The sequence below is a fragment of the Tribolium castaneum genome, chromosome 3 (genome assembly GCF_031307605.1).
Source record: "Tribolium castaneum strain GA2 chromosome 3, icTriCast1.1, whole genome shotgun sequence".
Classification (NCBI taxonomy): Eukaryota; Metazoa; Arthropoda; class Insecta; order Coleoptera; family Tenebrionidae; genus Tribolium; species Tribolium castaneum.
The window spans coordinates 8571194-8585582 of record NC_087396.1 but is presented as its reverse complement, the minus strand read 5'-3'; the positions used below and the strand labels follow the sequence as shown (position 1 = coordinate 8585582).

Sequence of the window (14389 nt, the reverse complement as noted above, 5' to 3'; positions counted from 1 at the left end):
TTAAGTTATCCAGAAAAACACCAACTAATATAACGTCCAAACCACTTAAAAAACTACCAAAATAATAAGTTAATTGGTATTCAATATCAACTATAACCCCTATCCCAGAAAATAACAAAAATAAGTTGAGAAATATTCCTGAGAGATTAATAATCCGAAGCCAATTTATTGATTTTTGTTTTGTATGTTTGATCTCAATTCTGTCAATTTCCACAACCAGATTTTGCAATTTAGTATTCCTTTTATAAAAAAATACGAAATGGATTCCCAAAGAAGTGATTACCATCAAATCGCACAAAATATCAGTGTACTGTAAAATATCACTAATTCCATAATAATAAAATTGTGATGATGACATCGAGGTCCATAATCTTATAACTATTGCAGTGTAATAGCACCAAAATGGTATTGGTACCACTTTCAAAATCAATGTTTCTTCATTATTTTCAGACAACTGCAGAATACCAAAAACCCAAAATAAACATTTTAACCAAATCGGTATCTGTTTTAAGACAGACATTTAATAACTGACTATCGATTTTGCCGCGCACCACTATTCTGAATTATTTATAAAGCAAACAATTAATAATTAAAGCAGCCAAAGATATTTTAATTAAATTAACTAGCATTTGTGTCTAGGTGGACCGCATTTAGGGAAAGTGGCAGAAATGTGACAATTTCTGAGAAAAACGTGGCTTAATACTGATCGAAAAACTGCAAAGTTCTCAAAAAAAAACCTTCAAAGTTTGTTCAAAACGAACCTACTTTATGTTAATTCCAACACAATTTCGGCGAGATTGTGCATTTTTACCTTATTTTTGATAAGATTTTGCATAAAAACTAGTTAAAATCTTCAACAAGACCTACTTTTTTTGCTATATACTGTTTGCATTTTTAGCGGATAGAAAGGATTTTTGTTTTTTGTCATTTGTCATTTTGGATTTTATTTGTCGATGTATTAATGTTTTTTTTTAGCGAAATTTCAATTTCGTTCGAAAATGGGCAAAGAAATGTATATTTTTTGTTTCTTGACAAAATATTGCACAAAAAAGCCAAATCGATAAAAGTTAACATCAAGTTCGATCTACTTTGACGATTTTTTAGCTTGTATTTTAACAAAATTTTGCTAAATAATTAGATTAAAATGGACAAAAAATGTGAGGAATGTATGTTATTATCAATTTAGTTTGATCAGTTCTAGCTTAATATCGCAATTACCTTGAAATTTACTTAAAAAAGGCAAAAATACTAAACATTCTGACAAACTTTTGTATTTTCTGGAAAAAAATAACATTAATTCAGGTCTAATTCGGTAATTTTTCTGCTAGTTGTAGTAGATTTCTTCAAAAACGGACCTCTTATTTTAACGTAGAAAACAAATATAATAAATTAAATGAATAAAATTAAAAATATAGTTATATACAACCTAAATTTGTTGATGTTTCGGTCGGGTTTAGAAAAATTTCACAAAAAACACTGTTTTTAACTAATTTGCTTTTCTTCGCAAAATACCATCCATGCAAAAAAACCCTAAGATTTTTATTTAAAAAAGTGTTTATAGTTAAGCAATCATTTTTTATTGTTGTTTTCTGCAATCTATTCAGTATAAAATCCAAAATTTAATAAACTCAGATGTCAAGCAAGGATTTATAAAAAAATTGAAATGTCTAAATTTTAAAAAATTGGACTTAAAACAAAGGAAACTGAGAAAAGCATAGTTTTTCCAAATTCGTAACTAAAAAAAATTAAACTAAAACTTAACGAGAAATTATAATTATATAATTTAATTACAGTAAAAAAATCAAATAGATGAAATTTTTGAAGATGAAAGTGAGCATTTATTAAATTAAGCAAATTCCAATTTTGAAACAAAATCCAGAGAAAACTGGAAGAACTGAAGCCACGAATGGATGTGCTAATTGCGTAGAAGGGAAAACGGCTAATTGTGGTAACATGTGCGTAAGGAAAATTATTAAGCGGTACTCAAAAAGCAGTACCCTAAATTTTTTTAGCAGAACACTAACACAAATCATCTAATTAACATGATTTTATGATTATTGTGAACGTTTTCCCATTCTTTCAACGATCTACTTCATCATAAATAAAAAATATTGAAATTGAGTGTGTAATGGGTTAGAAAGTTAAGTCCACCTGTCACTCCCACACACGATCAATCGGTACCAAATCGGGAAGTATTAGCGGCAACTTGAAACGTCTCATCACTTATGTGTGTAGAAATGGTCATTGGATTTTTTTAATTACCTACTAACACACCGATAAATTTTACTTTACCAAAAATATTCCCCGCATAATTTAAATTCATTAATTATTAATGATTTGGAGCCAAAGTGGGGCACTAAAATTTGGCGAAGCGCACAAATCCGTTCATTTCTTCACGGTTATTATCTTAATTTATACATCTGTCGTCTAATTATACATTGGTCATCGTGACGTCACTAATCGCCAAGTAAAAGGTAAGCAACTTTCTTCGTAAATTTTTTATCGGAAATTTACTTCGACCATCTGCTGTGGCCACTAATGATTTCACTTGGATCCCTTAACAATAACATGATTTATGGAGATTTCAATGGGAAATTATGATTTATTGCCCACTAACTCAACACGAACGGATTTCCTAATGAAAAAGAGGCCGACTCGAATTACTTTGTGGGTTTTGTCAGCGAGATTCTAATCTATATGGGCAAGAACAAAACGATTTTTAATTACTATAAATCAGCTGAAAATTAATTAAGAGGCAACGGTGATCGACACACTGGAGCGGCGATCATAATTGTTAATTGTCAAGACGAGATTTGAGAGAATTTTTAGATTAGTCCTAGCAGATTTAGGTTTATTGTTCATTGCAAAAGTGGAAAAAGTTAAATAAAACTTGTTTTTGCAGTTATTATTCCTGAAATTTAGTCTTTGTGGAAATAAATAATAAGATAAAAAACACGAAAAAATGTTAAAAAATTTATTCTTACAAAATTATCACATTTTTATAGTCCGAAAAATTTATCATTCATAAATTAGTTTTTTTTAGACAATGAAAAATAAAATTTAATTTCAACACATAAAAAGATAGGTTTCTGCTTAAATTAGACTCCTGATTACCGGTCGGAAGTGTCTCAACTTTGAAAGTAGTATTTTCTGTGCCTTTAAACCCTCCTCAAGTTTTTAAAAGTGCAAGTAAATGTCAATATGTTCGATTTTAAAAAGTTTGATTTTTCCTATTTTTGGCGAGATTTTGGTGGATTTCCGATAGGTACCCGGTGCATTTAATGGGTAATAACTCCCGAGCTTTTAGATGTATAACCTCAATAAGTTTATTATCTTTGGAAAGCGCTCTTAAATATCTATTCTTCTCAAAAAAGATTATTGTTCTCCGACTAATAGTAAATTGGTAACAAAAGCAAAAATAAATAAAATAAAAAAATTCATAACTTAAAAACTATTGGGAATTTAGCGATTTTAGTTTCGCCGTAATAAGCGTTTGAAACATAAAAAAAGGAAAATTTCAACATCCATTTGCGTTTTTCTCAGAAATTATAAGATCAAAAACCAATAAAGCATCAAAACGGGCATCAAAATGAATTTAAATTTAATTAATTTAATTTAATTTAATTTTAATAAAAATTTCAGGCTCATTATTACTCGTGGACCATCCTGTATTTTAATGCCACAAATAAATTATTGTTATTAATTATTATTATTTCAAAATATTCCTTCATTCACAGAAAATAATACACTGTAGACCTGATTTAACGCTTTTACATTTTGTTTTGATTACCAAATCAGATTTGTCATTTTTACGTTAAGAGTTGCTAATTTGAGTCTGAGGGGCTGATTTCAAGTTGAGTTACGTACAGCCGAACGCAAATCATGATTGTTATAGCAACCGCGCAAATCCAGCAATGGCATTCGTTGGTACTATGCAATAACAACCCGCGCAACTTTGCGACCAAACTTGAACTAAGCCCCTTAAACATTTAACATAAACATTAATTTTGTAAGTTTCAAATAGGCATGATTATATAATATGAAAATAAAAATCTATTAGTTAATGAGATGAATTGTAGAGACAACAACAATTTTTAATCAACTTAATGATGTGATTATTCCATTACATGTGATATTAAAAGATGATTTTTTATACTCTGTGTTTATAATACGTTTAATAATTAACGTCATCAGCAGGAGTCGTTTATGGCTAATTAAAGTACAGTGTACTTTAATGAATTTAGGGATATTTAGTCTTCAAGAGTTGCATGGAATACACATACGATAGATTTAATCATCATTTCTTCTTTATTTATTATTACCGTTACAAACTGACACAAAATTCTCTAGACGACAGAAAATTGTTTTTAATTAAAATAAGGAAAAGGAGGGCGCAAAGTATAAAAAATAGCATAAAATACTCGTTGTATAAGGATTTGGCGCATTCATCCCATAGAAAACTCGCCTACGGTTCGTTTTCTAACTCGGAATTCGTGCTCCAAATCAACTCTTATAAAACTTGTTTTTTAATATACTATTTTGGTAAGCTTATTAATGTATTCTTAACGAAAGTTAATTTATTTAAATATTTTAACATTTAGTGGTCAGTTTGCTGGTAAATAAATTCCGGCTTGTACACTGTGTACTCAAATTAACATATTTAGATAAAGTTTTAGAATTATTTTATAGCCAAATAGAAACCTTTTGGAGTATCAGCGCCAACTGCTACGATCATAATTCATAAAACAATTTTATTATGGTGATAGGATTTTTTCTTGCATGTGCATCAGTATAGCATTTTTGGGTCATAGTTCAGGAGGTCAGTTGACCGTTACGCCTCTCACTCCTACAAGACTAGATTTTTAATTAATCAGAACGTATAAATTGCACTGATTTTGGAAAAGTAACGGACTCGGGGCATAGATCATCGATTTTTCATGCGACAAGGTCACGGGGAATAATTTCGATCTCAAGCATCCCATCCATGTAACGCAATCCGTCGTCCCATCAACCATATGGTGTAAATCCCAGCATGGCATCGATTCAACCTAGCTTTATTATGAATTTATTTTTCATGGCAGTGCCAGATGCAAAGGCCGTTACAGTTGGTTCGATGAACTTGTCTTTGTATTGGTGATATCTTCACAAAATTCTGCTCTGATTGTGGTCTTGTTGTGGCTTGCGGTAGAAATTTTTTCTTGTTGCAGAATGTATGCTGGCACCCTTCGTGGGAGGCTCCACTTCGGAGACGATTCCTTTCGTGTTTCTGCCTCTCAAAGGCCAGATCATCCATCCCAGCAAGGAGATCAGCTTTTCGGGTGAGTACCGGCGAACGCAATTAACTCGGAATCGTAATAAGAATAAATTTTACAATTCATAATTCTCACTAACCGTAACATCCGGTCGATCATCATGGTAATAAGAGGTAAAGCCGAATAGCACGTGCCACGGACTTGTCAGACGGGTTAGAGCAGTGTTTCCTGGATACTGGGATTCCAAAAATTTTATTACCATTTACCGATTCTTGGCATCAAGAAGACGAAGAAAAGTTAATTGACCGTGGAATTGTGCATCTGAGAGATGGGCACTAGCGAGATTTATTATAGGTTTACTGGGTTTCAAATTGGATTAATCACAACCGTAGATCGTTGCTTTTTTCTAAACTAATTATAATTCATAGTTTTAATAAAATTATACGGCTGTCTCTAGACTCCCGGCACCGGTATCCAGTGCAATCCCGGAAGCGTCATGAACATTTAAAGTTTCGTCGCCGACGACCGGGATTCATCTTTAATTTCTGCTTTCTGCACACGAGGCGCGACAAACAACAATATCAACCGATGCACAAAATTACTTACAATTTTCAACAATTTTCAAAATGCCCATACGCCACCATCTCCATTTTGTTGAATGAAAAAATTAACCGCTAATAAACTACCATAAGCCATACAGTGGCTTTCAACAGATGGGTTAATAAAAATTTTTGAAGAAAGTAGGCAGTTTTTGGAAAAATGATTCACATACGAAATTTTGCTAAGCCATTAGTAATTCTAATAATTCATAGTAATTGCAATAAAATCAAAATAATTTCGGTAATTCCAATTTAATTTTCGTAACTCAGAAATAATTCCAATAATTCTAAGTTTAAAAAATAATAATATTAATAGTTCCAAAGACTTCTAAACTTTCAATTAATTCTGATTAAATTCAAAAAATTGTACTTAAAACTTATAAAGTTAACGGCTCCTCGTTCAAATAAAAAAATTGAAATCCATAAACTTTTGGAATCTCATTTTTAGGATCCAGAAATAAGTTGTGACCGGATGTGGGGTACATACTGAAGTTATACAAAACCAATTTGAATAACTTTAAAAAGTATCGTAGTTAAAGATGAATGAAATAATAATAAATTAGCAAGTTGTGTTGTTTACTCATTTTTCAAAATTTGGGAAGGTCTTAATTATATTTTATGAACAAATATGTTGCTGTAGTTTAAATTTTGGGTACACATAAAATAGTAAAAACCAGTATGGTTATATTCCATACTCATACTTAAAAATATTAAGACCAGAAAACGGTTTTAGGGTATTTAATTTTATTTTCATTTCTCTTAATTAACTGGAGAAAGATTAAAAATTTATGTGTTTACTTATGATATTTAAAAATCAATCAAAATTATAGATGAAAGTAATTTTCCTGTAGTATGAATCGTTTCATTTTACTTTTTTTAAATTTTCTTTTTATAATCTGGGATCTGGAACCAATTCTTTATACGCTTTAATTGTCCATAACTGTACATCTTCTTTGCTGATGACTTGCACTCTTCAAATCGCACTAATAGCAGTTTAAAGGTTATTCAGTTATTAGTTATTCTCAGTTATTTAGCCATGTTAGAAAAATTCAGGTTAGTAGATTTAATTAAACCGGCAATGCGCATCGTGATACTTCTACTCTTTCACATTAATTTAATAACGTCCAGTGACAGTTAAGTGACCACGGGTTAACTAACCGACAGGTTTCAGCCTCATCATGCTGACACATTTAAGTTTTATAAATAGCCGATTTTGCTAATTACACCGAAAAAAAGCAACAACTGGAGCGTCAATACACTTTTGTTAATTTGGGTTAATATGAAATCGCTTCCGAATCGAAAGTGTTGAGAGATCGAATTGCAGGTGTGCAAACTCCGATTTGCGCCGTTTCCGGAGCGAAATTTCTGACCGAGTCCGGGTGGGTGGACTTGCGGAATCCCGTCGATACCGATGTGCCGTTCCGGTTATTCCGCGATGAAGGCCGCACGTTTTTGCAGGTAAGAAAAATGAATTCTTGTTGACACGAGTGAAATATTTATTTTCATTGAAAGTGGGTCGGTGAGGCGGATCTACGGAGTAAGATGTCCGGACGACTGGTCCTCGTCTACTTGATGTGTCGGGAACTGGCCACCAATGAACCTCTCACACCAACGGGGTACACGCTTTTCTCGCCATGTGTTGCCTTCAGGGTAGTGGGGTCCCCGACGAAATTCCTCAGCAGTAAGTCTACTTTGGATTATAAAATCTAAAAAAGGGATGATTCCAGCAAACACCTATATATTGGATTTTTAGTTACCACATAATCAGTTAAAAAAACAGTAGATATTAATATTTCAAAATCTCAAAATTACTTCAAGACGATTCAAAACTTCCTCTACCTCTATGTACTACATTTTAGAAGACAAAATAGCCCACCAACTAAATGACCCATGACATAATATCCCTGTGAATATTGTAGTTATTGCCTATTTCTGTTTTTTAAAATAGTCACAATTTTCCTGCTTTTACGCTTGGTCCGATGTATTTTTTAATAATTAATAACACAACAGAACTGTCATCTTATATTTCTGTTTTCCAGAAATTATAATTTTATTGGTAAAAATAAAGTCTGTTCCATCTAGAAACTATGTTTTTTACTGTGTTTTTAGATTAGTCGAATTATTTTAAGGGAGCTTTTATCAGCTTTTCTTATACCAAAGTCTACCCGTTTTCGAGATAATTTTTAGATTTGCACCAGTCACTTTAAAATTATACAGGGTGACTCACCTAAGACTTCCAAGCCTGATATCTCAGATATTTGTCAACGGATTTTTTAGTTATTTTAAATTTAAAATGCAGATATTTTAGAAGGTAAAGATTAAAATCCAATTAATGCAACAACTCAAGTCTTAAATACGTAATTTTGACATGTCTTTTTAAAAGTATTTAAGTATTTTAAGATTAATTAAGATTAATTAAAAAATTAATCGGGGATAAAAAATGCCGTAAGATAAAACTTGTTCATGGATGACGTCTGTTTCGCAAAAAAAATGAGAAACAAAATGTTAAACGTAGGTATAGATGCAAAAGCGTAGATCTCTATGAGACAAATGAGCACTACCATTGAATTTTGGTCAATCCTACTCGCACAAACGTGTCACGCAAGTGACATTTCACAATTATCTCTCACCCATACAAAGTTAAAAAACAAATTTTTTTACTTACTTTTGGTACTGGCTGTTTTAATTTTTTTTAAAAAGACCTAAAAGACTGAACAACAAAACAACTGAAAAATTCTAGACACTTGAACGTTCAGGACTTTGAAATTGTTTCGTATTCTTCGTTTCTAATGACGTGTTTTGTTCTCACTCGATTTAGTTCACGTACCTACATTACCTGTGTCAAATTATTGACGATTCTTTGAACTTTCAATTTCATGAAGACTTTATTTGGATAACATTTCACAAGAAGTCCAACGACACTTTCTATAGACGAATATTGTTTCCTTTTTCAACAACACAGAAATTTCTGAAACTATTTTTAAAGTAATTTCACCAAATTAAACTATTTAACATTTCTGACAGCGCACACACTTTTGACAGTTTTTTCCAGTGGGACACAAAATGCCGCATAGCAATGCTCCATCAGTTATTTTATAATTTTACAAAATTTGGATTAAGTTTTAATTTTTTCCTTGGATCAGCCGAGCGATTTGGTTAATTTTTTGTGTGGCGATCTGTATTTCGGGGTTTGATGATATAATGGTAATTTGGCTTAATTTTATATTAAATAAAAGAAATGTGATTTTAAATTATATTTTTTAACTTGAGGTATTTTTTTGCCCCTAATTAAAAGACCACCTCCTAAAATATGTGCATTCTAAATTTCATAACAATCCGTTTGACAAATAACTGAGATATAAAGCTCGAAAGTCTTAGCTGAGACACCCTGTATTTAAAAAATTATAAAAAGCCTATGTCTGCCCTTCACTGTGTATAAAAGTGACAAAAAAGTCAACAAACTCAAAAAATTTAAGGTTAAATTTGGACAACTTCAAATACCCATCGCTTAATTTTTTCAAATAGGATGTCCCAATTTTTATACAGGCTGATTCTTTTAGGGCCTACATTAGAAACTTTTTAACTTTCAATAGAAGATGATTTTTTAAAAACGAGCCACCCTGAATACCTCCAAAAATAAGCAAAGAGTTCAAAAATCCCGAAAGAGATCAATTTTTATTTAAAGGGGGACACATTTTAGTGTACTTTTAAAAGTTGCAGCACCAACCCTATGTAATACAAACAAGCCCTTCAAAATTTTAAAAGGCATCACGCCCTTTGCAATACCTTAAATGAAAGGTATTTTAAAGAGGAATTCAACTTTGAAATTGTTTTTGAGTTTTGAGTATTTTTATTTACATTACAGAGAACAAGATTTAGCAGAATAGCAGAACAAATTCTTGTAAAAGTTACCTATGAATTTAAACGTGATTTGCCGCTAAATCGAAATTGTGAATTGTGTCAGAAATTATGGATCCGTCAAAAAAGCAAAGACGCTTCAAACACAAAAACGACAGCTCAGACTACTCAAGCAAGCACGAGAATGTAAAACACATATCAAAACAACCTCTACAACTGAAACAACATTGCGGAAAAATGCATAAAATTGAGGAAACAACTAATCAAAAATTTGACAGCGATAACATTTCTCAGAAACTACAGTAGTCATTTGAAGGAAGTGACACAATTTAATTTAAATGCCATAGTCGACTTTTTGGTAAAGAACCATTTTTGATCAGTGAATTATCAAGTAACTAAGCACCATGTATCTTTATAAAAAATATTGAATCTCAAAAAAATGACAGCTAAATTTCTGGTCAAAATATCTTTCATTTGAGGTATCATAAAAGGGGTCATCCCATTTAAAATTTTAAAGGGGTCGTTTGTATTACAAAGGGGTTAGTGTTACAGCTTTCAAAAGTACACTTAAAGGTGTCCCCTTAAAGATAAAAATTGACCTGTCCCAAATTTTCAAATTTTTTTGTTTATTTTCTGAGATATTTAGAGTGGCTCGTTTTTTAAAAATCACCATATATAGCTAAAGCTTTAAAATTTTATATACGTTCCAAATCGGCCATTCAGAGTTCAACTAAATTATTTTCAAAATGCCTGAATTTCAAAATTCGATGGCAGACTGAGTTACTTTACATAATTCACTAAGTTAGCATAAACCATAATTAAATATTATTATTTAGTTGCTTATTCGATAATGACCCAGATAAAAACTGAATAAAATGTTGCAGTTTGACAATTGTTGACCATTTTGTAAAGTCTACTTGATTAACTAGGAAAATTGCGAAGTAAAATCCGTTTTTTGTGTTACTATAAATATCGATGTTCTTTCGACTGCCGTTAATAAAATAGGGTCGATCCATTTGAAAAAACTGAGTTATAACAGCTTTTTGAAAACCATCTTAAAAAATGCGTACTAACCATGAATTTTGACAGTTGACAATTTTGAAAATTCGAGAAAACTCTTCAAACCTTTGGTTATCGAATGCAAAAAATGGCATTGATGACAATGCCAATGCTGAGGCTATAGTGCATATGCGAAAAGTTTCCAAATCGCTTTGTAGCATATTTTGTGACTAAAACAATATGGTAAATTTGCTTTTAATAAAATTTAATGTTTAAATTTAAAATTTTTGTTTCTTACCCGATAAACGACAAGAACAATTGAACAATTTTCCACTCTTAACTTTCGATTTGTTGTAGTCTTTTGAAACAAATCCTAAAAGCACGGGCGTCCATTTTGAGACAGCCTGTATAAAGAATACAGTTTAAAGAATAAAAAAGTAGGGGATACCTACTGACATGACTTAGGCGCCTTTCTCAAAATTTTGCACCCGCCTATCCTAGAGGCTAGTTGTGCCACTGAATAAGATATAACTAAAAATTGGACAAAGTATAAGACACTCTTCGTAAGAAGGTAGACATTAGGTATACTATATTATGTGTTAACTACTGCATATTTCTGTTTTACCAGCGCTAAACCTTTCATAATCTCTTTTAGCTCGACCTTGCTCTTAAATAAATTCGTCAAAATTATCAAACACTGTCAATGATCAATCGCCGGTTTCTGGAACAATCTATCTATAGATAAATTTTATCGGTTGGATAGAGATGACCTGACTGATGTTTCTATAGAAATCATTATGGAACCGATAGAATTCATCTAACGATAACTCGTTCAGAACCGGGTGTAAGAACAGTTTTATTAATTCTCAACGTCATTATTAAAAGTGTAAATTTTCGTTTTTGCATCAATTTCAAAATTGATGTAAATTGAGTAAATTTTCAATGAATAAGTTTTTAATTTTTTAATTAAATTTTAAATTTAATTTAAAATTTAAAATCCCAAAATTTAAAACTTGGAACAAATTTTTAGTCGTTTTAATCGCATAAATTTTTATGCGACTCGTGCTCAACTGTAGTTGGAATAAACTGCTGTATTAATGGGCTGTTTTGTCACAAGGCTATTTTGTCGAAGACTGTTTTGTGGGGGCTATTTTGACTCTAACTATTTTGTCAGTTCATCAGTCATGAGTGTCTCATCACTCATCAGTCAACAATTCTCGTGTATGGTAGCGCTCAGCTCCGTTTGCGTGTGCGTCATCTGACATTTCTGTCACTACGTTTACATAGCAGGGGCATAGCGGTCAAAAATTGTCAAATATTTTTTGAGGTTACGAAGTGTTTAAATTATGAGTTGTTACAAAAAATACAGATTCACAAAACAAGAACTAATAAACGCAGAATCAAAAACCTAACGAAACGCAAATCACAAAACACAATAAACGAACAGAAAATACTTGCGATTAACACCGATAACACTTTCGACAACCATGCGACGACGTCTATAATTTACTGTCAATGTCAGTTTGACAAATTCGTGACACTTGACGGTATCGTCGAAGTGCACATGTAAATTAATGTTCAAGGATACCACCCTTAGATAGCCCTTAGCTGTTTAAATTTGCATTATTTTTGATAATTTTTTATAGCTTTGTGTTGGTAATGAAAAAATGAAATTGATGACGCACACGCAAATCGAGCTGACCGCCACTATAAAATGGTTTACCTTTTATTCTATGTACGCATTTAATAATGCACAGTCAGGACATTTTCTTTGTCGCCCCCAGAGGGTCAGTTTGGCATGGTTTGGCCGTTAAACTCAGTCAAATTGACTCGAATGGAGGTGACAATGAAAATGTCTTTAACTGTATCTACTATTAAACGTAACAAGTGTCAGAAACAGACAATGTGATTCGTTTTTAGACGTATCAATTTTTGGGATTAAGTTTAATAAACTGATTATTATTTGTCACCTTTTAATTTTCTTGGATTTTTGCGGAAACTGATATTGTTCACTTGCATTTGCTGGATAACAAAAGACGGAATGAAATTTTTTTTATTGGACAATAGTCAATCCATTTTAAATATTTTAGCAATCACAACTTTTGATAAATTGAATTTTTGACGTTAACTTGTAGATTGTCCAACTCTGACAAATTAAATTATCTGACATTGACATTTACATCTTCTGCTAGGATTTTTGATAACAAATCGGTTTTTATTTGATAACGTGAAAACTGTACAAGTATGTAAAGGCGCCCAAATATGACCTGTTGAGAGCCCTCCTAAGGAATTACTATTCACTCGACCGTCTACACTTGTACAGTAAACCGTTAACGCAAGATTGCACTTGGAAGGTTTTTACATTTTGGTTGAGATCAGGCGGTTTCGGCGACCGATCAGCCCCAAAAAATAATGGCGTTCTTAACACGGCTAAGGGGCACCTACTGGCCAAATTTTATTAAAAATATTAACTCTGTGAAGAGTTATCGCGGTTCGCAGAAAAACCGGACAGAACGGTCGACGGACACTAAAAATATTCACTTTTTTTTTCGACATAGAATTGATTGGTACAAGTTTCACCTCGATCTGACTTCAAATGTCCGAGATATCAAGTGTTTCTCGATCGAAAAACTAAAACCTATACATAGCAATTTTTTTGAAATAGTATATTAAAGTAGAAAGGGGATATTGAGGTTTTTGAAACACGCGCGATTTTTCGACCACGACGCCTTAGCCCTTCGACCATATATCGGATAGGCATGCCATACAGCGAGTTTGTAGGCAGGTTATTTAAAGCAAACATGTAACGGCGAGAGAAGGGAGGGGCAAGAGGAAGCTTACTCCTTGTCCAATGGCAGATCGTAGTCAAGGGGCAAACAATTGAAAAAACATTACAAGTTTCAGAAATAATTTAAGTTTTTGATTTTCAAAAAAAAAATACCTTACTTAAAATACTTCTATAATATTCAAAAATATTCAGTATCAAAGCAGAAAATCAGAATACGTTACGACACCACTGGTGTGTTTCCATATTTAGGTTAACAAGAGTAGTTTCTTACTTACGGATGACATTACCGATGAAAAAGCCCTTGTGGATACTTTCTCCTGTATATTTCGACACAAGAACCAAATTTTACCCATTCACAGGAAAATTTAAGCCCAAAATTTACAATTTCTCCCTTTAATCACAATCGTGAAGCACAAAGTTTGACGAACATTAACGAAACACTTGGAAATATTTTGAATGAACTAATCAGAGAAGGGGTACCTAAGGGTCAAATTCGCGTACCAAGCCTCATTTCCCCTTGCCCCACTTGCACATGTTGGCTTCACAACAACTCTCAATTTGCCCAGTCTATCCGATATAAAAGCCCTAGCTGAAGTAATCAAAACAGAGCAAGTATTGCAAAGACCGCTTGTCGACAAATACTTTACGTTATTTTTTTATTGGTACACTTTGAAATCATAAATACTAATAAAAAGCGATCAAAAAGTCTTTCTATCAAGTACAATAGGCATATTACTTGAGAACGTGTGTCCGGTGTCGTGTATTAGTTCAGCGTGCTGTCAAAATTTAAACTGAAATTATATACGCCAAACGTAAATTGTTAGATGCCGTGAATTCGTGACACAAATAACACCCGAACACTACACGACCCCCAAATCGTGTCTATGGAGCAA

General features: G+C 32.3%; 1 protein-coding gene across 2 annotated transcripts in view; it reads left to right on the top strand.

The window, feature by feature from the left end:
• Positions 1-14389, top strand: part of sha (shavenoid) — a 72093-nt gene that overhangs the window by 41881 nt on the left and 15823 nt on the right. The window contains exons 4-6 of one of the 2 annotated variants that reach the window (XM_961646.4): positions 5208-5318; positions 7176-7309; positions 7364-7532. In XM_961646.4, coding sequence (XP_966739.2) covers positions 5208-5318; positions 7176-7309; positions 7364-7532 — 414 coding nt within the window. Of the gene's footprint in view, positions 1-5207; positions 5319-6999; positions 7125-7175; positions 7310-7363; positions 7533-14389 lie in introns of those variants that run through there. The other variant, XM_008199897.3, reaches the window with a different exon arrangement.